The sequence below is a fragment of the Carlito syrichta genome, unplaced genomic scaffold (assembly GCF_000164805.1).
Source record: "Carlito syrichta isolate Samal-C Ts95f unplaced genomic scaffold, Tarsius_syrichta-2.0.1 Scaffold315355, whole genome shotgun sequence".
Lineage (NCBI taxonomy): Eukaryota > Metazoa > Chordata > Mammalia > Primates > Tarsiidae > Carlito > Carlito syrichta.
The window spans coordinates 581,312-607,898 of NW_007259451.1; the positions used below are offsets into that span (position 1 = coordinate 581,312).

At 40.5% G+C, this 26,587-nt stretch overlaps 1 protein-coding gene across 3 annotated transcripts in view; it reads right to left on the reverse strand.

The window, feature by feature from the left end:
- Positions 1-205: 205 nt before the first annotated feature.
- Positions 206-26,587, reverse strand: part of TMOD2 (tropomodulin 2) — a 55,067-nt gene continuing 28,685 nt past the window's right edge. The window contains exons 5-10 of one of the 3 annotated variants that reach the window (XM_021706214.1): positions 24,857-24,943; positions 23,929-24,059; positions 22,050-22,157; positions 11,109-11,252; positions 2,924-3,068; positions 206-516 (exon numbers count right to left, since the gene is read on the reverse strand). In XM_021706214.1, the coding sequence (XP_021561889.1) occupies positions 482-516; positions 2,924-3,068; positions 11,109-11,252; positions 22,050-22,157; positions 23,929-24,059; positions 24,857-24,943 (650 nt within the window). In that variant the 3' untranslated portion in view covers positions 206-481. Of the gene's footprint in view, positions 517-2,741; positions 3,069-11,108; positions 11,253-22,049; positions 22,158-23,928; positions 24,060-24,856; positions 24,944-26,587 lie in introns of those variants that run through there. The other 2 variants (XM_021706215.1, XM_021706213.1) reach the window with 2 other exon arrangements.

Below are 26,587 nucleotides of genomic sequence, written 5' to 3' on the forward strand. Positions count from 1 at the left end.
TGGTCACATTTTCTCACCCAGTGAAAGATTGGCAATACTAACTTCTGACGTGGCCAGCAGAATACTTGATGTCTTTAGCCTAACTCAAAGCTATGCATGTAAACAGAGATAGGCCTCTATCACAATCACAGTTACAAACACATATTATACACTAAATTCCTCTCAGTGATCAAAAGTTCACATAAGAAAGCAAGACAGCCCATGTGAAAGTGTTAGAATAATTTTCAATTGTTGTCACTCTCTAAGATCTGCATCAGTCCATTTGTCAAGTTGCCAGAGTGCCCACGAGCAAATAAAACAATGATATATATTATAAAACCCAAGATAAATAAGTAGTGCTAAAAAAAGAATAACAATTAAATTATTAGTTGTGTGGTTAACGGAAACGAACAACCTTCGATAAAATGGTCCTGATGGAGAAGAAGAGTTTTTGTCGTTTGTTTTTAAATGGCTGCGATGTGGTGAAACTTCTTGTAGAAGTTTACCTTCGATCTGCTTCAACTCTCTTCTTACGAACTAGGTAAGAGAGAAAGGTTTAAAAAGACAGGTTGAAGAACTAGTTCTTAAATTCCAGATAAACAACATTAATCACACAAAATAGCAATCTTGGCTAGGCGCAGTGGTTCACACCTGTAATCCCAGCACTTTGGGAGGCAGAGGTAAAAGGATTGCCTAAGCCCAGGAATTTGGGACCTGGGCAACTTGGTGAGACCTCATCTCTACAATAAATGTAAAAATTAGCCAGGCATGGTGGCGTGTGCCTATAGTCCCAGCTACTCGGAAGGCTGAGGCGGAAGGATTGCCTGAGCCTAGCAGGTTGAGGCTGTGGTGTCCATGAGTGTGAAATGCACTCCAGCCTGGGCAACAGAGTGAGACTCTTACTAAAAAAAAAAAAATAATAATAAAAAAATTTTAAAAAGTAATTTCAAGCACTTGAGGACACAGTTATATTAAATTTCAGTACTCAATTATTCATGACAATAAATGGAAATGATAAAATAATCCAATGTCTGGTGAAATTTACATTTAAATAAAGATATCGGCTGGGTGTGGTGGTTCACAACTGTAATCCCAGAACTTTGGAAGGCTGAGGCAGAAGGATCACTTGAAGCCAGGAGTTCAAGACCAGCCTAGGCTACAAGTGAGACCCTGTCTCAACTAAATAAATAAATAAATAAAGATATGTCTGACAGTTTGGTACTTGAGTGTTAGAACTTTCCCATTTCTATGAAGAAAGTCCTGAACAGACCCATGGAACAGTGCACTTCTAAATATTTTTATGGTCATGTATCCACAGCACATCCCCTCAGTTTCTGTGCCACTCCCTCAGCAACTGGCTTTAACTAACTTCTCAGGTTAACATAATCACAATCTATTAATTCCAATTACAGGTTGAAGACCAGGAGGAGCTTCAAATAGAAGTTCAAAGTTTCAAAACCTCTTCTAAATAAAAATTGCTAAGTGTCAACCTTCAAAGAATATGTGATTCAGATGGCGAGCAAACTCAGAGATTATGGTCCCTTAACTGGTACTTAGGATCAAGAAAATTGTCTATACCATCCGTTTCCCAGCTTCTGCAACCCTCTTCTTCCCCTCTTTATCTCCCCAGCTGCAGGCTCTTCTGGATTTGGCAGAAAGGTGCCCTGGCTGTGGTCTTGCCCTAACTCTCCACTTTAAATAGCTCAGCCTGCTCCTGCCTATCCTGCAGGAAATTAGACAAAAGCTACCGCCTACAGTTGCTGTTTCCTGGGTTCAGAATCCCCTCTCCATTTCCATCAAACCTCTTGTTTTTGCTGGGGTTTTCTTTTTTTTTGGCCTCTATGTTGTTCAGTCGTGAACCCAGTGTGCTCTTCTTAGGCACCTTCTGACTGCTACCTCCATCCTTCCCCAAAGTCCTATTTGCTGGGCTGCCCCTTAGCCTCATCCTGTGTACCCCCCAGATAAACACCGCTATATGCCCAGTTAGTCTCTTGATGATCTCACACTCTGTGGGGATCTTAACTGAGCACATCTGGGCAGGGAAGGAGATGCTAACTTTGACTTGCCTCTTCCTGTTCTAGCCCTTAGCTTCTGTGTTGTCCACTATCTGAATCCTCCTTGAAGCCAGCACTGTACTTGGAATACCTTGCTGTGTCCAAAATCTGGCATTCTGTCCCTGAACATTGAAATGGAAACAGAAGCCTGCTGTTGACTGACTGCTTGCCAAATGAACTGTCTGCTTCTAGATGGCTGGATGTCTCCCCATACCAAACTTTCTCATTCTTCTGAGCCATGGTGGACTAGGAACTGCCTCACCTTATCCTAACAGAAGACACTCCAGGAATCCTCAACAAAATATGGCAATTATTTTGCCATAGTTTTGCCAAAAAACTAAGCAATTACTTATACAGAAAATATAATTCCAGAGTAAAATGAAAGAAAACTAATATTTGGGGTTTCGAATTCACCCCAGAATCTGAAACTTAAAGAGGGGCTAACGGAAAAGCCACTTCTGAGTTTAACCGTCATAATGTAGCTCTGTTAGTTTCTATCACATGTAAAGCACCAAAGTATCACACATACCCATATTTAAGTCTACATATCAAAGCAGTCAGAAGTCAAACTAAGTAAACTGGGAATTTCTGTGTCCTTGGGTACAGAGGGTGATTACATGTAAGAAACGAGTGAAGAAGAAACAAATACACAAAATATCTAGCAGATATCACAGACTGGAATAAAGAACAAACAGCTCTTTATGAGAAAATGCTGTGATGAAACAAACACCGTGAGGACCATGATCATGTAATACTGTGCCTTTGATGCAGGACCACGTGACAACCAAAGGCCAGTGGAATGGCGCCTGTGAGATGCTGCATCTGAAGTGGGGAAGTGAGCCTCATCATGCTCTTCCAGTTGTTAACAGCACATATCATGGCCGCCTTACCCAGGTCGTTATTCTTTGTGATGGCAGCTGCCACCCTTGTTCGTGGCCCTTGCTTGGTAAACTGATATCCAAACTTGAGTATCCTTGAATTCTCCTCCAGCATCTGGGCGATTTCCATCTCTACGGCTGTTCCTAGCTGCTGCCTCTGGTTGCAGGTGCAGACCCATACACAGGACAACCAAGAAGGAAAAGGAAACAGTTACTTGCATAGGAAAGATACCTGGCTACTTGTTGGACAGAAAGGCCAAGAGGCAAAAGTCTCAAATGGAAAGGGACATCATCACTTGAGATGTTTTCTCCCATTTAGTCATCTGAGTCCTGCTCCTTGTCTAGAAGCAATATCCAACACAGATAACTGAATCCACTGGTGTCCTACCCTGAAAAAACTAAGCAATTATTTATGCAGGAAATATAATTACAGAGTAAAATGAAAGAAAACTGTTTCGAATTCACACCAGTATCTGTGATTGAACAAAGGGTATTTTTTTAAATAGTGAAACTGTTTCATGGTAGCCAATCCAGTTATTAAATTTTTTTTTTTTTTTTTTGAGTTGGAGTCTCACTCTGTAGCCCAGACTGGAGTGCAGTGGCTGCTCCCGGCCACCGCAGCCTCGACCTGCTGGGCTCCAGCAATCCTTCCACCTCAGCCTTCTGAGTAGCTGGATCTACAGGCACGTGCTACTACGCCCGGCTAGTTTTTGATTTATTGTAGAGATGAGGTCTCGCCAAGTTGTCCAGGCGGATCTTGAACCCGCGAGCTCAGGCAATCCACTCGCCTCAGCCTCCCAAAGGCGCGGGATTACAGGCTGAGCCACCGAGGCCGGCTTAGTTATTAAATTTTTAATTCTGGCATCCATATCCAAAAATAATTAAAGGTCATCAACCTATGGGTTATTGTCTTTCAGCAGAATCTCAGTAGAAGATCCTGAATTGGCTTCACTGTGGTTTGTACCACGCATGGATGGATAATTATTAAACTCTGAAGGAGGTTGCTGGGTTACAGAAAAATCTCCAAGTTGTTTAAGTTGGTGGGAAAAGATTTTGTTGTTTAAGTTGAGACATAGAAGAGTAAAAAAATTAAAAGTAAAGTTTGTTTTTTTTTTTGATGGGGCATGTAAATTTTAATTTAAGGGACAAAGTATATTTTTTCATAATATAGTCATACATTTTAAAAAATTTGAGTTGGAGTCTCACTCTATCGCCCAGGCTGGAGGACAGTGGCATGCTCACAGCCACCGCAGTGTCGACCTCCTGGGTTCTGGCGTTCCTTCTTCCTCAGCCTTCCAAGTAGCTGCAACTATAGGTGCACACTACCACACCTGGCTAATTTTTGATTTATTGTAGAGACGAGGTCTCGCCAAATTGCCCGGACTGGTCTCAAACCTGCGGGCTCAGGCAATCCACTCACTTCAGTCTCCCAAAGTGCTGGGATTACAGGCTGAGCCACCCATAGGGTATCTTGGGGCATTTCTGCAAGAGTGTCTGAAGGGCAGATTACAAGTGGATTGAAGCATGTTTCTAATTTTGATATATTACTGATTCACCCTCAAAGGTTATGACAATTTTTGTTCCTGCTAACAGTGTATGAGTGTTACTGTTTTTTCTACTCTAACCTAATGAGATATTATCTCGTTAATCTTTATTAACCCACTTGTGAAAAATTATATTTTACATGTATTTATTCAATTGCTTTAATTTGCATTTCTAATATTATGAATAAGAACAATTAATTTTCTTATTAATTTTTATTTTCATTTTTTTTGTAAATAGACAATCCATGCCATTTGCCCATTTTTCTTTCTTTTTTTTTTTTTTTTTTTGAGTTGGAGTCTCACTCTGTCACCCAGGCTGGAGTGCAGCGGCACACTCCCGGCCAAACCAGCTATGACCTGCTGGGCTCCAGCAGTCCTTCTGCCTCAGCCTTTCAAGTAGCTGGAACTACAGGCATACACCACCACGCCCAGCTAGTTTTTTATTTATTATAGAGATGAGGTCTTGCCAAGTTGCCTGGACTGGTCTTGAACCCACAGTTCAGGCAATCCACTCGCCTCAGCCTCCCAAAGTGCTGGGATTACAGGCTAAGCCACAAAGCTCGGCCCTATTTTTCTATTAGCTATGATTCCTCTTTCTTTTTTTTCTTTTTTATTGATTTGTAAGTTTCTTACATGTTAGAAAATTAGCCCTTTGTCAGATTGTCTTGACTTTCTGATTACTACACAGACTTTTTCATTTTCATACTGTGAAATTTATCAGTCTCCTAGTTTATTATTATTTTTTTAGTTGGGATCCCACTCTGTCACCCATGTAGTGTGACTACAGCCCATGATTCTGTTTTTCTAGGTTCAAGTTATCTTTTTCCTTTAGCCTCCCAAGTAGATGGAACTACAGGCGTGTGCCACCATGCCTGGCTAACTTGTCTATTTTTCTGTATAGACAATTTCTTGCTATGTTACCCAGGGTGGTCTTGAACTCCTGGGCTCAAGCAATCCTTCTGCCTTGCTTTCCCAAAATGCTGAGATTACAGGCATGAGCCACTGTGCCCACCCCTAATCTCCTAGATGGTATGCCATGTTTAGGAAGCATCTCTATTCCTCCTGATTTCTTCCATTTAAAAAAATTATTTCATATATATACCATCTTTTACTTTATTTTTCCCTGATTTGGAACTCTGACATATCACTGCAAAATTTTCAGGTATACTAAGGTTTGTCTCTGGAATCTGTTCTATTGCTCTGCCATTCTGTTTTTGCACCAGTATCATGCAATCTTGATTACTTTGTATACATTAAAAATATATACATTTTAAATTTGGAAAATTTAAGCATAGAATAGATGAAGGAAAAAGTTCACGGAGGAATTTTTTTGTCCCAGGCCAAGTTTTATGTTTTGCTCCTTTCTTTCTTGTCATTCAGTAACTTGTCAAGAACTTAACACAATGTGATCTTTCCAGTCAGACAATAGCAATTGTGGGTATCTACAGTGTAGAGATTTAGTGCTCTAAGTAATGTGGGTCAACAGGAGGGAGAGATACTGACCTCAAGGTTCATCAGCAACTTTAGCAAATGACACACAGTTTAGGACAGTGGGACGGTATTAAGAAATGAGAACTGAGCTAAGGCTGGGGATGCCAGAGTTATGGCTTGTGCCCCTGGAGAGGGCCAAAGTGGTACACTTGAGTCCTGGACTTGGGGAGCCTGCAGTGTTAATGAAATGGTTGAAAGTTACCCCGTGGGCTCGGTGGCTCAGCCTGTAATCCCGTGCTTTGGGAGGCTGAGGTGAGTGGATTGCCTGAGCCCGTGGGTTCGAGACCCGCCTGGGCAACTTGGCGAGACCTCATTTCTACAATAAATCAAAAAATCAGCGGGCGGGGTAGCGCGTGCCTGTAATTCCGGCTACTCGGAAGGCTGAGGTGGAAGGATCACTGGAGCCCAGCAGGTCGAGGCTGCAGTGACCGGGAGCGGCTACTGCACTCCAGTCTGGGCGACAGAGTGAGACTTCAACTCAAAAAAAAAAAAAAAAGAAAGTTACCTCAACACCTATATTTCCAATGATCTGAGTCCCTCCTCTCTAAATAGCTGGTTATTGTCTTAGTAGTTTAAATTTTGTTCAACACCCTTATAGTTGCTTTGTTTTGTAGTGAAAGGCAAATCATATTTATTCCTCCTTGATTTAGATTTTCTATTTATACAGATGTCAACTGTAATATCTTCAGGGGTTTTCTCTATTCTGTAGTGAATCTTGAATGACATTTTGGCAAAGTAGTAAATTAGATACACCACCTCCTGTTTTATCATGTTAATTGCATAAACCATTCAAATAATCTGTGAAGGGTCACAGGGACTGTCACTCCAAAATATGGCTCCCTGGTATAATGAGTGTTTTGAATTAAAGGCCCTTAGAGATCAACAGATGCTAAAAGAGAATTTTCTCTGTCTACATAAAGACCAGACAGACCCACCAAGGAGAACAACTATTTTTCCTTCCCTGCTCCTGTCTCTCAATCCTCTACCTCTCCCAAAGCACAGGCTGAAGGTCTCTTGTCTGCTTAAAGTCTGGACCTTCCAGAGAAGAAAACAATTCCCTCTGGTCCCTTCCCTAAATTTCCATTAACTGAATCCAGGAAGGAAGATTAAGCCTGCCGGAAAACCTAGACAGACTTTTGTCACAAACCATTGTTCACTCTGTGGCCCAACAGACTTTGCCCCAGATCATATGTTCTTCAAGCTCATTGAATTCCCCTAAAAATCAATTACTATCCCCTTAAAATAATCCATACTCTCCTATCACCCTTTCCCCTAAGAAGTAGGCTACATAAGCATTTGTACTCCTTTGGGATACAAGGTTATCACTCTGTGATTCTCCCTGTGTGCATGGTAGTAATAAATGTATATGTCCTTTCTCTTATTAATCTGCCGTTTTGTGAGTTGGTTTATCAGTGAACCTTCTGAGGATGAAGAGGAAGCTTTTCCTTCACCTCTATATCTGGTATGGAAACATGGGAAATATGAATAAGAGAATGATAGTTTTTATTTTTGATCTGTTTGAAAGAGGAGGGGTATGTTAATAGCAATGTAAAGGATTTAGAAGCTGAAGAAAATTATATTGTTTGGGGGGGTACATAAAAGAAGGGGAGGAGGCTGGGAACAGAGGTGCATGTCTGCTATCCTAGCACCCTGGGAGGCCGAGGCAGGAGGAGTGCCTGAACCCAGGAGTTTGAGACCGGTCTGGGCAACATATTGAGACCTTGCCTCTACAAAGAAACAAAAAATTAGCTGGGTGTGGCCACTGAGGAGGCTGAGGTAAGGATCACCTGAGTCCAGGAGGTCGACAGGATAGAGAGTTGCGATCATGCCACTGCACTCCAGCCTGGGTAACAGGGTGAGACTCCGACTAAAAAAAGTGGGGAAGAAGGAAGTAATGTAACATAGGGCAAGTTTCATTCTCAGCCTGGATCTTTTATTTATTTATTTTTTAATTTGAGGTCTTTTGTGTTACATAACTCAAGACAACAAATGGTCTCAAATTTTCTTATAATTTGGATATATTTTCTTTTCTTTTTGTTTCTTTTTTTTTTTTAAGGCAGGATTTATTAAGAGGACAGAAAAGCTCCCATAGTGGGAGGGGACCCAAAGGGGTTGCCCTATATTTTCTTTTTATTTTAAGTCACTAAGTACAAACGAAAATAAACAGCAATAAAAGTTTAGGCATATGTCTTCAAATCCCTTTCGGTTTTTTTCTAAGTGACCTCTTTTATCCACTTAAATTTATTTAGCAGTTGCCCATCTGTTTCTTTAATATGCATCACTGATTGTTCTTCTCACTGGGGCACCTGATTAAATCGTTGCATATTGACCTGGAGCCTCTTCACAGCAGCCAGCCCCCAGTAGTGGCTTCTCAGCAGGCCTTCATTTTGGTGCAGCTGCCTGCTGCTATGATGCTAAATTGGTCTCAGCTTCTGGTTCTGCCTGAGGAAAATGTCTTAGAGATTATTTTCTTTCAAACCCTTCATTAGACACATGAGAAAACTGAGGTTACTTCTAACAGTGTATGAGTCAATAAACACGATTTGGATGTAAGACAAGCTTTGACTTTGAATTTCCTCATTTCTCGAGTAAAGCAAAATTTTTTTGTTTTTTTGTTTTTTTTAGAGACAGGGTCTTACTGTTACTCAGTAACATGGCATGATCATAGCTCTCTGCAACCTCAAACTCCTGGGTTCAAGTGATCCTCTCGCCTCAGTCTCCCAAGTAGTTAGGATTAGAGGCACACCACCATGCCTGGCAACTTTTTAAAACACTTTTTGTAGAAATGGGGGTCTTACTATATTGTCCAGGCTGGCCTTGAACTCCTGGCTTTAAGCAGTACTCCCACCTCAGCCTCCCAAAACACTGGGATTACAGGTGTGAGCCACCATGCACAGCCTAGAAAATCTTAATCTCCCTGGTCACACACAAATAAAGAGAAGCACAGTGGAGGACTAAAAATTACACAAATCTATTTGTAGATGGCTGAGAAAGGGTGGTGGGGTTGACTTAGAGGGGATTTAAGAGAGCAAGTTCTTTGTATTTCAGGGTATTCACAGGCAATATAAAAAGGTGCTCTATTCTAAATTTTCAGAATTCCAACTCATTCACTAGGTATAGGGTTGCCAGATTTTGCAAGTAAAAATATAGGACACCCAGCTAAGTTTGATTTTCAAATAAACAGCAAATAACTTTTTAGGATAATATAAGAATGTCTCAAATAGTTCATGAGACATTCTTTTTTTTTTTTTTTTTGAGTTGGAGTCTCAGACTGGAGTGCAGTGGCCACTCCTGGCTACCGCAGCCTCGACCTGCTGGGCTCCGGCGATCCTTCCACCTCAGCTTTCCAAGCAGCCGGAATTACAGGCATGTGCTACCACGCCCGGCTGATTTTTTGATTTATTGTAGAGATGAGGTCTCACTGCCCAGGCGGGTCTCGAACCCGCGGGTTCAGGCAATCCACTCACCTCAGCCTCCCAAAGGCGCGGGATTACAGGCTGAGCCACCAAGCCTGGCTGAGACATTCTCATACTAACAATTATACATTATTTAGCTGAAAGTCAAATTTAACTGCATTTTATGTGGCAACCTGGGCTAGATGGTATCGTGTAAGGAACCAAGAATAGGGTATCTGTGACATTATTTTAGAGAAGGGATTTCCCAGTGGCCTAAACCAACACAAAGAAGTTGAATATACTTTGGAACAAGGTATATTTCCTTCAGTCTTAGATCTCTGGGAAATATTTCTTAAGACCCCACTTAACTTCTTGACACTAATCTACTCAACAAATATCCCTGAGTTATCACTTCTTTTCACTCACTTCATATTTCTCTCTAGCTTATTTCTCTACTCCCATGCTCCCTGATGCTGTGTTCCTAATTTACTAGCAGTTGGATGTACTCCAGGATACACGGCATTGAGCCTCCCCGAGTGTGTGGGGCCGTGTGTGGCACACGCCCTAGGGTGCTGCCTCCACAGCTCTGCATCTGGGAAAAATGTTCTGGTGGTGTATCCTTTCTGGCAGAGTGAGCATGAAGAAGCTCCAGTTTCATGGTGCGATTTCTCTACTCCTTTGGCAACAATCTCCAGGAGTCCAGGGCCAGAGCACCTGCTCTGAACATCTGAGTATTTGAAACAGCCCACCTGTCCGGTTAGCAAAGACAGAGAGGAGAGCCTCCATGGGAGTTATTGGGGGTCTCAAGGCTTAGGCCATAGTCTGGGGCTTTATGATCTTGGAGGGTCTGGGCCAGGCAATCTCCCAGATGTGGCCCCAGCCATGCAAAGGGTGCTCCCCCCACTGTCTCTCCCAACCACACCACAGGAGAATGCTCACACCACAAGTTTCCTTGCTCTCTCTTTCTAGTCCACTCCAGGGCCCTTTCTCTTCCAGGTGCAGCATCTGGACCCTCAGATTCACTGGAACCCCATCGCAAACACTTCCCTACAGCCAAAAGAGCAGGGCACAGCAGAGCAACTCCAAAGGCACTGCAGGCTGATACTGGAAAAAGAGGGTCTCCAAGGTACAGGAAGCAGTGGCTCTAGGGAAAAGCTTGCTTGGTTGTAGCTGAGAACCTGAAAAATGCTGTGGTGGTGATCACACTGTGGGCGTGGCCTACTGTTCTAAGCCAGACCATCTTTTGGAATCCTGAGCCCTTTAAATAGACCCTCAGTATCCAGCACCAGACTGCAGGAGCCTGAGTCAGCTCTAACAGCTTCCAGCCAAGGAAAAGAAATCTGAGTCTCTGGCCAGGGCCACCCCCTGCTGTCTCCTTTTAGTCACAGTCCCAGTGAAAAGCAAAAGTAAGGCAGGGACAGGACTGTGCTGAGATTCACACTAGAAGTCAATAACGATGATGGCTGAACAGAGCAGCTGTCAACACCTCTGCCACTACCTCCTTACTTTCTCCTCTGGTGCCTGAGCAGCCTAGGGCTGGTGGGAGATAGCTGGCTCTTGATGTCTCAGGCTACCCCACTGTGCACTGTGTAATTAGTAACATGCTCTTCTGCACACCCTCCATGGGCCAGAAATTGTTATAACTTACAGGAAAGTCAGAACATCAAATGGAGTCACAAACAGCACTCAGTCTTTTAAATCACTCCTTGTGGTATTTCCCCCTCTTACTGTGCACCCTGTGGGCTGGCTTTGCCTGCCCCTCCGTACCTGGTTATCGATTTTGATCTCTGTCAAGGTGTCATTTTCTTTCAGTGCCTCTACCAGAGCCAGGATCCCAGTTCCAGTGATAAAATTCGATTCTATGTTTAGACTTTTCAGGCTCTTGTTTACTTTCAGCATATCTGCAAAAGCCTTATTATGCAGAAAGAAATAACCATTAGAATTTCTAAACATTGATTTACTAAACCCCTCATTCCCAAATTAAATACCAATACTTTTTTCCATCATTAAAGAAAAGCTTCATCAAATCATATTTTCACCTCCAAGTAATAAAGATAAAATTTAAAACTGCAATAAAAATAGTTTAGTCCACCAGTCCAGAAATTTAATAAATTTCACATACCTGCAATTTTTTAAAAACAAGATACTGACATAATTTGCCAACTTTTTTTGTTAAATAAGGACATTAAAAAAAGCACTACTGGCTGGGCTCGGTGGCTCAGCCTATAATCCCAGCACTTTGGGAGGCCAAGGTGAGTGGATTGCCTGAGCCCACGGGTTCGAGACCTGCCCAGGCAGCTTTGCGAGACCTCATCTCTACAATAAATCAAAAATTAGTCAGGCGTGGTAGCGCATGCTTGTAGTTCCAGCTACTTGGAAGGCTGAGGCGGAAGGATCACCGGAGCCCAGCAGGTTGAGCTGCGGTGGCTGGGAGCATGCCACTGTACTCCAGTCTGGGCGACAGAGTGAGACTCCAACTCAAAAAAAAAAAAAAAAGCACTACCATCTGTTATCATTATCAATATTTTTTTAGAAAAGACTTTTTTAAATTAAGAAGAAAGGAGAAATGATATAATCCCAGAATTACCTCATCTTTTTTTTTTTAATTAAGAATGGATAAAAATGCTTTACCATTGACTAGTACTGGAGCAATACTGATTTAGTTACATTATTTCAGAGCACCTATAAATCAAAATTCTTTAAAGATAACTTTTGAAACAAAATCACCACTTGAAGTGGCAAACCCACTGGAGACCTCAGTTTGATACAGCAGACTACACACACACACCCTTGCCTGCTGTTCCCCTTATCTTCCAAAGTTTCCCACCATCACAAAGAAAATATATAAAAATTTTTAGGAGACTGGAACTCTCACAGTGCAAGAAAATAAAACAAAACAAAAGGTCAGTCATATGGAAGAACTGTTGAAATACAGAAAATAGAGAGATTGGTGATGAAATTAGCACAAAGTTGTTGCCTGGGATGCCAGAGGTAGGTCCTGTTTGGGGCAATTTGTTAGAAAACTGCCCTGGGAACAGATAGAACAGGAAGAGCAGATGGGGAGCACACGACCCCTCCCTAGCACCTTCCTGGGAAAAGGGCAGATACCGGCACAGCTACCAATGAAAAATCTCCCAGGAAGAGTCTCTAGTGAGGGAGCTGCGATCTATAAGAGAAGCAGTGTGGACACCCAGGCATTTCCAGACCTTCACTCCAGGTACAGTATGGGAGAAAGGAGGGGAGGGTAGCTCTGCCAGGAACAAAATACAGCAACCACCCCTCTCCCCTGTCCACAGTTTCATTTACCCAAAGTCAACTACAGTCAGAAAATATCAAATGAAAATCCCAGAAATAAATAATTCATGAGTTTTAAATCGCACACCATTCTGAGTAGCGTGATGAAGTCTCGTGCCTTCCCGCTCACTCCTGCCCAGAACGTGAATCACCTCTTTGCCCGGTGTTCCCATGCTGTCTACTCCCTGACTGTGAGTCATGGACATTGTCTGCTTCTGACATCCAGCTATTGACACAGTCATGGCTCCATGTCCAGGATCATCAGTAGCAGATGAGGATCCTCCTTCTGACCTATCATCAGAAGGTTAGGTGTAGCCTAGAGCTAAGTCACAGAGCCTAAGTCACGTTCCCCTTACCTCAAATCATCACATAGGCATTTTATCTTGTCACACCATCACAAGAAGGGTGAGTACAGGACAGTAAGACATTTTGGGAGAAACTATATTCACATACATTTTATACAGCATGTTGTTTTGTATACATATATGTAAATATATATAAACACACTAATAAAATTGTTCTATTTTAGTAGTAGTTACTGTTGTTAATCTCTTATTGGGCCTAATGTATAAATCGAACTTTACACAGGTATGTATGTGTAGGAAAAAACATGGTATATATAGGGTTCGGTACTGACTGAGGTTTCAGGTTTCCAATGAGGGTCTTGGGATGCATCCCTGGTGGATAAGGGGGGTCTACTGTATACTGAACTGTGCCCTCCCAGAATGAAGCCCTCCTAACTGTAACAATTTCAGGGTCTCTCAGGCTGCCTGTCAGCTCCTTACTACAGAGAAGGTTATGGGTCAAGTCACCTGACTGATGAAAAAAACTCTCATTCATTTATTTTAAAACAAAACAAAAAATAACTGGGTGCAGTGATTCACACCTATAATCCCAGCACTTTGGAAGGCTGGGGCGAGAGGACTGCCTGGGCTCAGGGGTTCGAGACCAGCCTGGGCAACTTGGAGAGACCGCGTCTCTACAGTAAATCAAAACATCAGCCAGGTGTGGTGGCATGTGCCTGTAGTTCCAGCTACTTGAAAGGCTGAGGCAGAAGGACTGCCTGAGCCCAGCAAATCGAGGCTGCAGTGGCTGTTAGTATGCCACTGCACTCCAACCTGGGTAACAGAGTGAGACTATAACTAAAAACAAAAAACCAAAAACCCAAGACAAAACAAAACAAAAAAACTATTTATTGGGCTTCTACTATGCTCCAGCAATAGAAAATATAAAAATCCCTGTCCTCAGGAAACTTATATTTGAACAGGAGGGCAGAGTCAATAAATTAATAAATAAAATATATGGCTTATCAGATGGTGAAAAATGGAAAAAAATAAGGAACCTCCTTTTTAAGGGAGAGATCTGTTGGCAAAACAGATCTATACAACTGCAGAAGAAATAATCCTGGTTTATACAAACCAACCTTATTCTTCATGTTCAAAAATATAAATGAGCAACCAATAATTGCCAGGTATATGAGGAAAATCAACATCATGAAAGGAAAAAGTGAATTGATCAAACAGGACAATATGACATAGAAAGAACAGAAATAAACATTTTTAATTATGTATTATTCTCCACTCCTCTCTGCCTTAGGGGGAAAAAAAGAGAAGGGAAAGGTATTACTTCCATAAAATAAACACTTTTTTTTTTTGAGTTGGAGTCTCACTCTGTCACCCAGGCTGGAGGGGCATGGCATGCTCCTGGTCACCACAGCTTCGACCTGCTGGGCTCAGGCGACCCTTCTGTGTCAGCCTTCCAAGTAGCTGAAACTACAGGCATGTGTCATCATGCCCAGCTAATTTTTTAAATTTATTATAGAGACAACGTTCTTGCCAAGTAGCCCAGGCTGGTCCCAAACCCGTGGGTTCAGGCAATCTTCTCACCTTCCCCTCCCAAAGTGCTGGGATTATAGGCATGAGCCATCGTATCTGGTCAAACAAATTTTTTAAAAATACACTGAAATAAAAGAAATAATACACACCCAGAATTATAAAATGAGCATGGTTGGTGATCTAGATGATAATGCTGAGAATATTTCCAAAGATGTAGAATAAAATGATAAAGAGACAGAAAATATGAGAAAAAATGTAAGCAATATGGAGGAAAGATGCAGAGGTTCAACATTCATCTAAGAAGAGTTTCAGAAGGACAAAAGAAACAAAAAAAAGACAACAGAAAAGAAGAAATTATCAAATAATTAAGGAAAAACCTTCCTAGAGCTGAAGAAGGGTATGAGTCTTTGTCTGAAAGAGACCACTAGATACTCAGCACGATGAAAAAAAACATTAAAAAGTCTTGTAACTGGACATACAAGTGAAATTTCAAAATTTTTAAGGAAAAAGAGAAAGAGTACTGAAAATTTCTAGCAATAAAAAATAAGTGGGCAACCCCTCAGGTTCCCTCCCACTGTGGGAGCTTTTCTGTCCTCTCAATAAATCCTACTTAAAAAAAAAAGTTACCTACAAAGGAGCAAGAATCAGACCAGCATTAGTCACTTAAAGGCCCATGAGAACAGACAATTTACATTTACATCATTAGATAACTGTAAATGCTGATAATAGGCTTTTAATTTTTGGAATCAATCAATATGCAAAAAAGAATAATTACATAAAATGTATAAAGCTCCAAAGTGTGGAAATAATGGAATAGCTAGAAATCTGAAGGTAGGAGAGGAAGGACGGAGGAAAAATTGTGTGAGTGTGGAATTGTCCTTATCTTTTATAATAGAGAAACAAAAATTATCTAAGGTGATACATAACAAATATACATTTCTGTATATTAGTGGTTTTCCACCTTGACTGCACACTAGAATGACCTGGGAAATTAAAAAAATTATATTAATGCTTGAGCCCCACCCCAGATGAATTAACTCAGAATCTCTAAGGATGTAACATGGCCTTCTGCATTTTTGAAAAGTTCTCCAAATGAATAATGTGCAGTTGGGATTGACAGCCACTTTAATTAAAGTTATAAAGACAACAACTAGAAGAATGAAAAACAAACTGCTAATAGTGATGGCTTCCAGGGAGTAGAACAAGGAAGTTCTAAACTATTCTAATTGTTTTTATGGTAGAAAAGAAAGGAAGAAGGGAAAAGAGAAGGAATCCAACATGTGACTAGAACAGAGTTTGTCAACTTCAGCATGACTGACATTTGGGGCTGGAGATGCCTTCGTTGGTAGGAGGCTGTCCTGTGTATCTGATTATATTTAGCAGTATCTCTGGCCTCTGAGACCCACTAAATGCCAACAGTACTCCTCCCAGTCACGACAACCAAAAATATCTTCAGACACTGCCAAATGTCTCCTGGAGGGCAAAATTGTCCTGGGTTGAGAATCACTGGACTAGAAGAATAATCCTGCACATTAGCCAGGCAGTTGCTTGAAATGCAAAGAAAGCTCAAGAATTTAGATTGACATGACAGCACACTATGTAAATTAAAATGTGTTTACTCAGGGCTATGTCTTTAATTAAAATTAAATGCACACATTTTAATCAGAGCACCAGAAGAGACTGTATCAGGCCTTTCCTTACAGATGCTCTAAGCTTTGGGATTTACTTTCATAATTAGAATAACAAAATGTCAGAGCAATTAGGCCTTTACAAAAAGTTGCCCGACCTCCAGGCAAGTAGCCAGGATCTTGCCAATTTCTTTTAAACTTGAGAAAACATTTTCTCATACTGAACAAAACAGGGGAGACCCAGCCAAACATAACCCTGGGCTAGAAGCCCAAGTTCACTTCAGTTCAGCAAATATTTGAGCATCTATTACATATGCTGAGGATAATAACACTAGTAAAACAAAGACTAGATTTCTTAAATGCTATACAAATAGAGTAGAAATACATTTTTAAAGAGGTTTTACTTTCCGTACTTTACAGGATTGTATGAAAATGCAGTTTTCTGAGCTGTCCAAATGGTAACCATGAGAAACATGGTAATCAAGCCCTTGAAAAATGGCTAGTCTGAATTGAAACGTGCTGTAAATGTAAAACATACACTAGATTTCAAAGATGTAGTAGGGAAAAAAAAGAATGTAAAATACCTCATTACACTTTCAAATTACATTTTGAAATGTTTTGGATATGTTGGTTTAAATAAAATATAGACAGTTTCTGACTTAAGAGAATTTCGCTTTCAATTTTTCAAACTTACCATAATGTGCAAGCGATACACATTCAGTATGCTCCTTGACTTACAACAGGGCTACATCCAGGTAAATATTTTCAACTTATGACAGATGCATCCAGATGTAACCCACTGTAAGTCAAAGAGCATCTGTATATTACTAAAATTAATTTCACCTATTTCTTTTTATTTTTTTAATGCGATACTAGAACACTTTAAATTATACATGGGGGTTAATTTGTGGCTTGCATTCTATTTTAATGTCCTAAACTCTTGATTTTTATATGGCATACTGTTAATAATAATAGCATTTTAAATATATATATTTGGGCCTTTTCTCTTCACTGGAATTCAGTGGGGGCAAATTCCATTAATATTTAACTGCCATAGATGTGGTTATATGGAAGTGCTTGGGGCATCATAAACTCAATTACAGGTGACTTAACATTTGCATCCTGTAATCTGAGTTAGCTCATGCAACCTCTCTGAGCGTCAGTTGCCTCATCTGTAAAATGAATTAATTGTGTGTGCAGAATACAATGTTTTCTTATTGAATGTAAAATGTCTCTTAAATGGGGACATATTTAAATAGATGCTGATCACACAGACCTTCACTGACTCTAGCAATACATCAGAATAAAATTTAAAATATGAAAGCAGAATAAGGTTTGAAGCATGCAAATGGCATCCTCTAGAAACACCTTTTCACCTAACGTTTGAATGCTAAAAATGAAGACCTTCTGATAGGGCTCCCAATGAAACAGTCACTCAAGCTCAGTGACAACCAACAATATATTTCCTAAAACCCTCATTTCCTTCCCTTGGTTCCACTTCTATCTTCTCTGCTTTCCCTTGCCTGAAAACTATCACCAACAAATCCAGCTCCTAGCACAGTGCTTGTCACATGGTGGGTATTCAACACATAGCTGTTACATTAAAAAAGCATCAAAGAGATTATATTTTGAACTTTACTTAATCCACTTAGCAAATTATATATTTAATCTAGAATAGGAGTTAGATTGTTTACCATAGTGTTGACAATAGACTATAAACTATCCCTGCCCCTGCAACTTTACCAAAAATAATATATTAAATAGGAATGACAATTCATTTTTTGTTTCATCCCTTTATTCATTTACATACAAAGTGTACTGGAAATATTTTTGCTTTATTAAAAACAAATCTACTAAAGGGCAGAGATAGTACAAATTTATACCAGATATGAACCCTTAAACTGCTCATTTCACCGTATCAATAATCTAGCTTTACTATTTTTCTATTTTAATTATAGGTTTCAAATTTAAAACTGCTTTTAACCTATACATATAAATATATAATAATTGCTGGTGAAAACACTGATTTTGTAGCTTGGTTCCTCTTTTACGTGAGTGCTTATTTCAAGTTTGCTATAGTCACCATGGAAATATTCTCTATCGCTAGATTGGAGGTTATGATCACTCTCATTTAACAAGTACTTTTCCTTTTTTTTTTGAGTTGGAGTCTTACTCTGTCGCCCAGGCTGGAGTGCAGTGGCATACTCACGGCCACCACAGAGTCGACCCACTGGGCTCCAGTGACCCTTCCACCTTGGCCATCAAGTAGCTGGAACTACAGGCGCGTGCTACCACTCCCGGCTAATTTTCTAGTTATTGTAGAGACGAGGTCTTGCCAAACTGCCCGGGTTGGTCTCAAACTTGAGGGTTCAGGCAATCCACTCACCTCAGCCTCCCAAAGTGCTGGGATTACAGGCTGAGCCACCGAGCCTGGCAACAAGTACTTTTCAAACCTCTATTCTGTGCCAAGACCATGTTAGGCAGTCATTACTTTCATGACCTCTGTTTTAAATGCTATTTTAGATTTTCCAAAAGACACATTACTTTCCATCAAACCATCAAATAAAGACAGCTTTTGTTTTACTAGCTGGATTCAGGGGCTGAGCATTAGATGCTGTAAAATCACAGTTTGATGTCCAGGGTCCTGATTAACGACATATCTTAGCAAATGTATGACAGCCAGGCATTGTGGGTAAATATAGCCTAACTGGATGGTTAAGCATCCTGGCTGTGGAACCAGAAAGACCTGGTGGTGAATCTCAGCTCTGCCACTTACTGATTACATTATCTTGGATAACCTGCTTAACTTCTCTGAGGCTCAGTTTGCATGTTTGTTAAAGGAGAAACTAATAAGAGTACATATCTGATAGCATTGTAGTGATTAGGTGAGATGATGTGTGTAAAGCAAAAAGATTAGGGCTGGCAATTACTAATTCTTCAATAAACTGGCTATTAATAGGAAGACTTACTAATTAGCTATTAATAGGAAGAAAAAATGATGACAGTGATGGTAGAAGTATTGACTGGATCAAGGAACTTCCTTTACTTGGCTAAATTATCTAAAATGGATAGAAGAAACACTTGTAGTTGTAGTTGGTAGTTCATTCCTTCCTCATTCTCTTCCTTCATTTGAGACAGGGTCTTGCTCTGTCACCTAAGTTGGAGTGCAGTGGTGTGATCATAGCTCCACTGCAGCCTCTAACTCCTGGGCTCAAGTGATTCTTCTGCCTCATCTCTCAAGTAGGGGGACTATAGGCACACACCACCATGACTGCCATAGTTTTTCCATACTTTTGTTTACAGGGTGTCAAGCAAAAATGTTTCAAGATTAAGTTATTTAAAATACTTTAGACCATTGCTTTGCTAAACTCTGGTGTGTCCATGTGGCTCTCTGAGCTACAACTGCCATGTTTCTTAGCTTTGGCTCCCTCCTCTACCTTGGGGAGAGGAATCTCTTATTTCTTCTCACTTCTGTCTCTTTAATATACTTTTACAGCTGGGCTCGGTGGTTCAACCTGTAATCCCAGCACTTTGGGAGGCTGAGGTGAGTGGATGGCCTGAGTCCGTGGGTTCAAGACCCGCCTGGGCAACTTGGCGAGACCTCATCTCTACAGTAAATCAAAAATTAGCCGGGCGTGGTAGCGCGCACCTGTAGTTTCAGCTACTTGGAAGGCTGAGGCAGAAGGATCGCCGGAGCCTGTTGGGAGCCGGCCGTGGAGGCCTGCCTGAGCGTTAGGGATCCAGGCAGGCTGCGGACCCTGAGACCGCCAGGCTGTTCAGGAGCTGAAGGTCCATTCCCTCCTCCTTTCCTTGCTGTTTAGCATTACCCACTGGTAGGGATTTTAACGATCTAAGCATGAAGTTCTGAGAATATGACAGGCATGGCTGACTCTAGGGATCCATTGTTCCCGCTTCTCACAGACTGCGGTTTCGGCTTTAAACTTAACACAGTTCAAACTCAGATCACATTTGGGAGCCTTATACGTGATACAAGCTTCTTTATAAGATTTAAAAATATATTTGTAGAATTAGTATATACATTTAGAGAGCTGTTTCCAGCATGAGATGGTTATCTAGGGTAACGAACTTTGGGCTGGGCCACATCCCTAAGGGCCCAGCGTCCATTTGGGGCTGGGCTGCATTCTTTTAATACGGTTATTTAGTTACAATTAGTGTAAGTTTTTTCTACTTATAATAGAAACTGAATTCATAGAAAGTATTTTAGAATAGGTCATGCTACATCAGGGAATTATGTTAGTCCAAGCATGATCAAACATGATACTATAAGGTTTTATAAGAATACAGCTAACTTTTGAAATTTCATTGTTCCCACCTTCTACTAATTGTGATTTTGGCTTTAGTACAATTACAGTTTGTGTCTGGGTTTTATTTTAGAAGCTTTATTGCTGATGATCAGCCTTATATATCCGGATTAGGAATTAGAAACTTTTATAGAAATTAAGATAGATACATAGGATTTTAGAATAGCCATTTTGTTAAGAGATCATAATCAATTGTTCCGGAGATGGCCCAGCGTGATCTTTGGACTGGGCCACATTCTTTAGGAACTGGTCTGACCTATAATTAAGAGTTTTTTATAGTACAGGTAAAGTAAGCACAGAATAGAAAGGTATTAGGATTTAAGTCAGTCATTAGGTGTTGGGTATGCATAAGTTTTAGAAGTTATTGATTATTAGGATTTTATGATATTAAAACTGTTGTATTGCTTTTGAGGAACATAAACCAAGCATAAGGAACAGTGAGATAATTTTGGGATTGTCTTTCCTCATGCTTGGGGGAAAATGCCTGGTGGGCGGGACATGCGCGCGTGCGCGCGCGCGCACACACACACACACACACACACACACACACACACACACACACACCCCGCTTTGTGTTCATGTAAAACTCTTGTGATTTGATTGGGGTTGTCCTTCCTCATTCCTAAGGAAATGCCTGGTGGGTGGGGGACGCCCCTCACTTACCTGGCTTTGTGCTCATGTGAAAGTCTTATGATTTGACATGTGAAAATTTGGGATAAAAGACTCACGTTTGTTCCCAATAAACGGCTTCTGTTCATTTCACTGAACAGTTGTCCACTTTCTTTCTTTCTCTTTATATCTATCCCTCCATCTTTCTTTCAATATTTATCGCTGCTATAGAATTGACTTCTGCACTAGACAGAGTCCAGTCTCTTTCTTTCTCTTTATTTCTCCAGAATATTCGCCGACGCTGCCCCACCTTCCAGGGACCCTCTAAATCTCTTTTGGGGGGCTGGCTCCCCATAGGAGCCCAGCAGGTTGAGGATGCGGTGGCCGGGAGTGGCCACTGCACTCCAGTCTGGGTGACAGAGTGAGACTCCAACTCAAAAAAAAAAAAAAAAAATTTATATATATATATACCTTTAAAATTATATTAAATCAAATACTTTAGACACCAATTAACCCATTTCAGAAATTAAAATAAACATATACTTTAATATTTTTTATATGTGCTTAGTTCCTGTGAAACTTTAGGGTCATAACATCCAATAACTGTAACAGAATATTCTATAGATACAAAAGTTTCAGAAAAGTTTTACTAAGCACTGAACAAACTTTAAGTATTTATTTAATTAAATGCCAAACTTACCTTGTTTCTTTCTCTGAAAAGTACAGTGCTAACAAAACTCTAGTTAATTCAAAATGTCTGACAGTTGGGTTCTGAAGTTGTTTTGTTTTGAGAAAGCAGGATTTATTAAGAGGACAGAAAAGCTTCCACAGTGGGAGGGGACCCGAGGGGTTGCCTGGGTTCTGAAGTTTTATTGTTGCATAATAAGTATAATTTTGTTTATTAACTGTGTGGAATATAAAATTTACCAAATCTAAAAATTGCTAATTCATACAACAAATTAAAAAGAGTCTCTAGTGAATTAAATAACTTACAGTTATATTTCTAAGAATTTTACTTACAATGGCCACAGGGTCATTGCTGCGGGTTGCGGCCAAGCTGAACTTCTTCACATGAGTGTTAGTCTCCAGAGCCTTTGCAAATTCCTTCAGGGTTGGAATTGGAATGTTCTAAGAGAAGACATAGCTAGATGGTGAACCATTCTATAGCATACCCATGCCAACTTAAGAACCCACAACTTTTAAATACCATGTATATTTAGGTGGCTAATTACATGATACACCTTCTAAAAGAGGTTCATTATCCATCCTTCTGCAACCAAGGTATCCTGAGCCAATACCACCACTTAGTGTCTCATGGGGAATCTAACACAATGGTATTTCTGACATAGTTCTGCTTTCCCTAACCAAGAAATTACACACATAGTATACTCCCCTTTTTTTTTCTTTTATCCTCTATATTCCAGCCAGACTGACCTACTTGCTATTCTTTTCATATACCATGGTCTTTCTCTAATCCATGCCATTATATATGCTTCCCTTTGCCTGGAAATTCCTTTTCTCTTTTCTTTTCTGATTAATTCCTACTCATCTTTCAAGACACAGCTAAAATATCACCTCCTTTGTTTATTGGCTCTCCTAGGCAGCATTAACATTTTTCTCCCCTGCAGTTCTATAACATTTGGATGCTCACCACATTGTTATAACTATTTGCTTAGAGTTTTTCTTCTAACATAACTTTTTCAGAGTAAAGACTGAAGAAATATTACTCATCTATGCACTCCCTCTTCTAGAGCACTTAGCACAGTGCTGACCACTGGGGAGGGAGGCTATCTGGAATGCAGCTAGAGGCGGACAAGAGTCCTGGCCATATTACAGAATAGGTCTGTGATCTTAGCAATTTAACCTCTTTAAGTCCTACTAAGGATTAAATTAGATAATCAATTTCAAGTATCTATCAAAGCATATTATTAAACCCTAGGAGTTAGCCCAATAAGAATGAACAAAGCAGACCCCAGGCGATGTTTAAACACACACACATGCACACACATACATGTAAACTCTTCCTCTCCTTTCGAGAGTGGCATGACTTATTATCAAAGAGAATAAAGTGGAAGTGACAATGAGTGACTTCAGAGATGAAGTCATAAAAGGCATATGACTTTTTTCTTGCTCTTTTCTTTCTCTCTTGGATCACTTGCTCTGGGGGACGTCATTTGTCCTGATGAGAGGACACTCAGGCAGCCCTATGGAGAGGCCCACACGGTGAGACACTGAGGCCTCTTGCCAACAGTCACATGAGTAGGCCGTCTTGGAAGCAGAGCCTCCTGCCCACGTCAAGCCTGACCTTACAGTCTTGGATGACAACTCCATGACAGCTTCATTGGAGGCCCTGAGCTACAAGTGCCTAGCTAACTACTCCTAGATTTCTGACACTCAAAAATTGGGTGATATTGGGCATAAGGCCAGGAACAACAGACACTGGGAACTCCTGAAGGTGGAAGGGGGAAAGGGTGGTAAAAGCATTCATTTGGCACTATGCCCACAATGTGAATGTGGGCTCAATAGAAGCCCAGACCTCACCATCATGCAATATATCTATATAACAAACCTGCATGAGTACCCCTTGAATCCAAAAATTTTTTTAAATTGTGTAAAATAATAAATATTTGTTGTTTGTAGCCTCTAAGTTTTGGAGTAATAGATATAACTAGTGTCCTATGCTTAATTCAAGTATGGTGACTCTTTTCAAAGAATTCTAGACATTATTCTTTTTTTTTTTAAACCTATTTCTTCTTCTGAATAGGTTATCTTGACTCAAACTTAGTGCCTACAAAGGATTGCAAACGGGTGTGAAAGCAAGCCATCATTCATATCTGGTAAGTTTTCTGACCTCATGATAAATCAATGACTGACAATAATCACAATCATAATAAAGTACCTTAATGTTGTTGAGGTTAACTTCCTGCAGGCTGGGATCGTTGGCTTTCATCTGCTGCAGACTTATTTCCACATTTGTGGGATTGGGTGGTTCCTCAAATATTGGCTTGACCTTTTCACCTTTGACCACATCTAAAGCACGAATTTTAATTTTAAAAAAATGCAAGGACTTCTCTATCAACATCAGAGATGACTTTCCAAAATGACATTTCTTTCATAAACTCTGATTTCAATCATACTCTAATATCAATAATAGTAAGCTTATTCTCAGCTAAGCAAGCTTGAGAGTGCTGTAGCTCTGAGTCACAGTTTGGAAGGTTGGTGTTTCTCAACCACAATGAGAAGTCTCAGGGGCTGTTTCTGCATGGACCCAAAAGGTCAGGAGGCCCTCCAGCAAACTCCAACCCAAGTGTTCATGGGCAGGTACTGATGTTCCACATGGACCTCTTTCAGACTCTAACAACCAGACTCTGGGATCTGAGTCACAAAAATGAATCCCTTCATTTCCCAAAACGTTAAGTAAGTCCCCTCAGGCCTCCTGATTATGCCCTACCCTCTGCGTACATCTATTTTGGAGCTTTCGTTTAGTTTTGAAACTTTGAGGGTATGGGAAGAGAAAGGGATGAAAAAGTAGAATAAGAGAATTCTCAAAAGCAGTTAACAAAATATTTGGAATATATGTAACATACAACGGGTTAATATCCCAACATATACAGAGCTTCTACAAGTCAATAAGGTGACCCAATTAAAAATGAACAATACTCTCAGAAGAATCTGTCATTCAACCAAATTAAAAGCAATTAAACTACAAAATTAAAAAATGAGGTACCATTTCATTAGCAAGAAAATTTAAAAAGAGATAACATTCAGAGTTGGCAACAATGTAGAGGAAAAAGCTTCATAAAGTCACAGATTCCACATCAACTTACTTCTTACAGGCCCTTTGCCACCTTTATTATTGGCTGTTTCTTCATCAAACTTTGGGTTGTTGAGCAAATTGTGTACTCCAAGGACAGCTAAAAACAGACAATCAATGAATGAGCACTAAGTTTGGGGAAGCACACTAGGATGTTCACATTATTAATTTGTCCCTTGAAGTACAAATCTTTATGTTATAAAAATACATCATAAAATGTATTTTTAAGATCATTTTATGACATAAAAAATTCTTTATGGCCTAAAAATGACTCTTTCCTTGCACAGTGTATGGGACATGTATAGTGTAAAAACCTCTCCTTCCAAGGTTACCAGCATCTTCACGTCTAAACTTGGAAATCATTTAGTATCTGAGGAAAGACAGCCTAGTTGTATCCACATTTTACTGAAAAACTGCTTAGACCTCCTCCTAGTTAAGTAGACTCACTCCTTCAATTTTCTCATCTGTGAAATGAGAAGGTGGGACTGAGTCTAAAGATTTTTAAGATATTTGCATATATTTTTTCCAGAGGCAAATATAGTAAGATTGGTGGGCCTTTTTCAGTGTAAGCCTCCCTATCTCAGTACCAAAAGGAGCTGTCCTTTCCCCGTTTAAAGCATCCCAAGGTAGGAAATAAAAGCTACATCAGCATTAAAAGGTCAGGTAAGCATAGTATTGAGATTTTTAGGTTCCTGTATTACATAAAACTTGCACCAGGAGGCAGCACAGCACGCAGGAAACAACACTGGGAGAGACTGAACGCTGAGCAATGGAAACTGCAACTGTCCACACAGATTTCCCTTTACTAATGAAATTACAGGTGAGATTGGCCACCTGGAGAAGGATCCCAGAAGAGATAATAATCTGTCGACAGGTGAAAGAGGAGCACCTCTGAGATTCCCATCAGCCACACGTTAGAAGGATGGAAGCAGTCAGCACAGTGCCAGAAAAGGGAACGTGTTACAGCCAGCAAACAGAGGGGTAAGGGGGATCTGAGAGCAGTCAGAGCTTGAATCCTGACTCTGTCACATGCTAACTGTGACTTGGGAAGTTGCTAAATGCCCAAGTCTCAGTTTCCTCATCTGTAAAATAGGTAATAATAATCATACTTTACTTATCATAAATATTAAATGACTTCCTATGCATCAGGCACTATTCCATGTGCTTTACAAATTCTTATTAAATAACTAAGAATTTGTCACTGTGTCTCTGGCACTGTCCAGGGAAAAGGTGTCCTGTTCAATAAACACTGAAACTGCAGAACAAATACATCTTCCTCTGGCCCCATGCTCACCGAGCAACTTTTTAAAAAAATATTTTATTAAAGATGTGGGGTAGGCCAGGCTTGATGGCTCAGCATGTAATCCCAGCACTTTGGGAGGCTGAGGCGAGTGGATTGCCTGAGCCTGCGGGTTCGAGACAAGCCCCGGCAACGTGGCAAGACTTCATCTCTACACTAAATTAAAATTAGCCGGGCGTGGTAGCACGTGCCTGTAGTTCCAGCTACTTGGAAGGCTGAGGTGGAAGGATAACTGGAGCCCAGTAGGTTGACACTGGGGTGGCGGTGAGCATGCCACTGCACTCCAACCAGAGCAAGTGAAACTCCAACTAAAAAAAAAAAAAGGTGTGGGGTACAATTCAGGATTAGGTATAAAAATGTTCATTATGCAGGTACCCTTGTTGATGAGGTGTGCCCCCTGGCAGTTTTCTACTATTGCCAATCTCTTTTTTTTTTTTTTTTTTT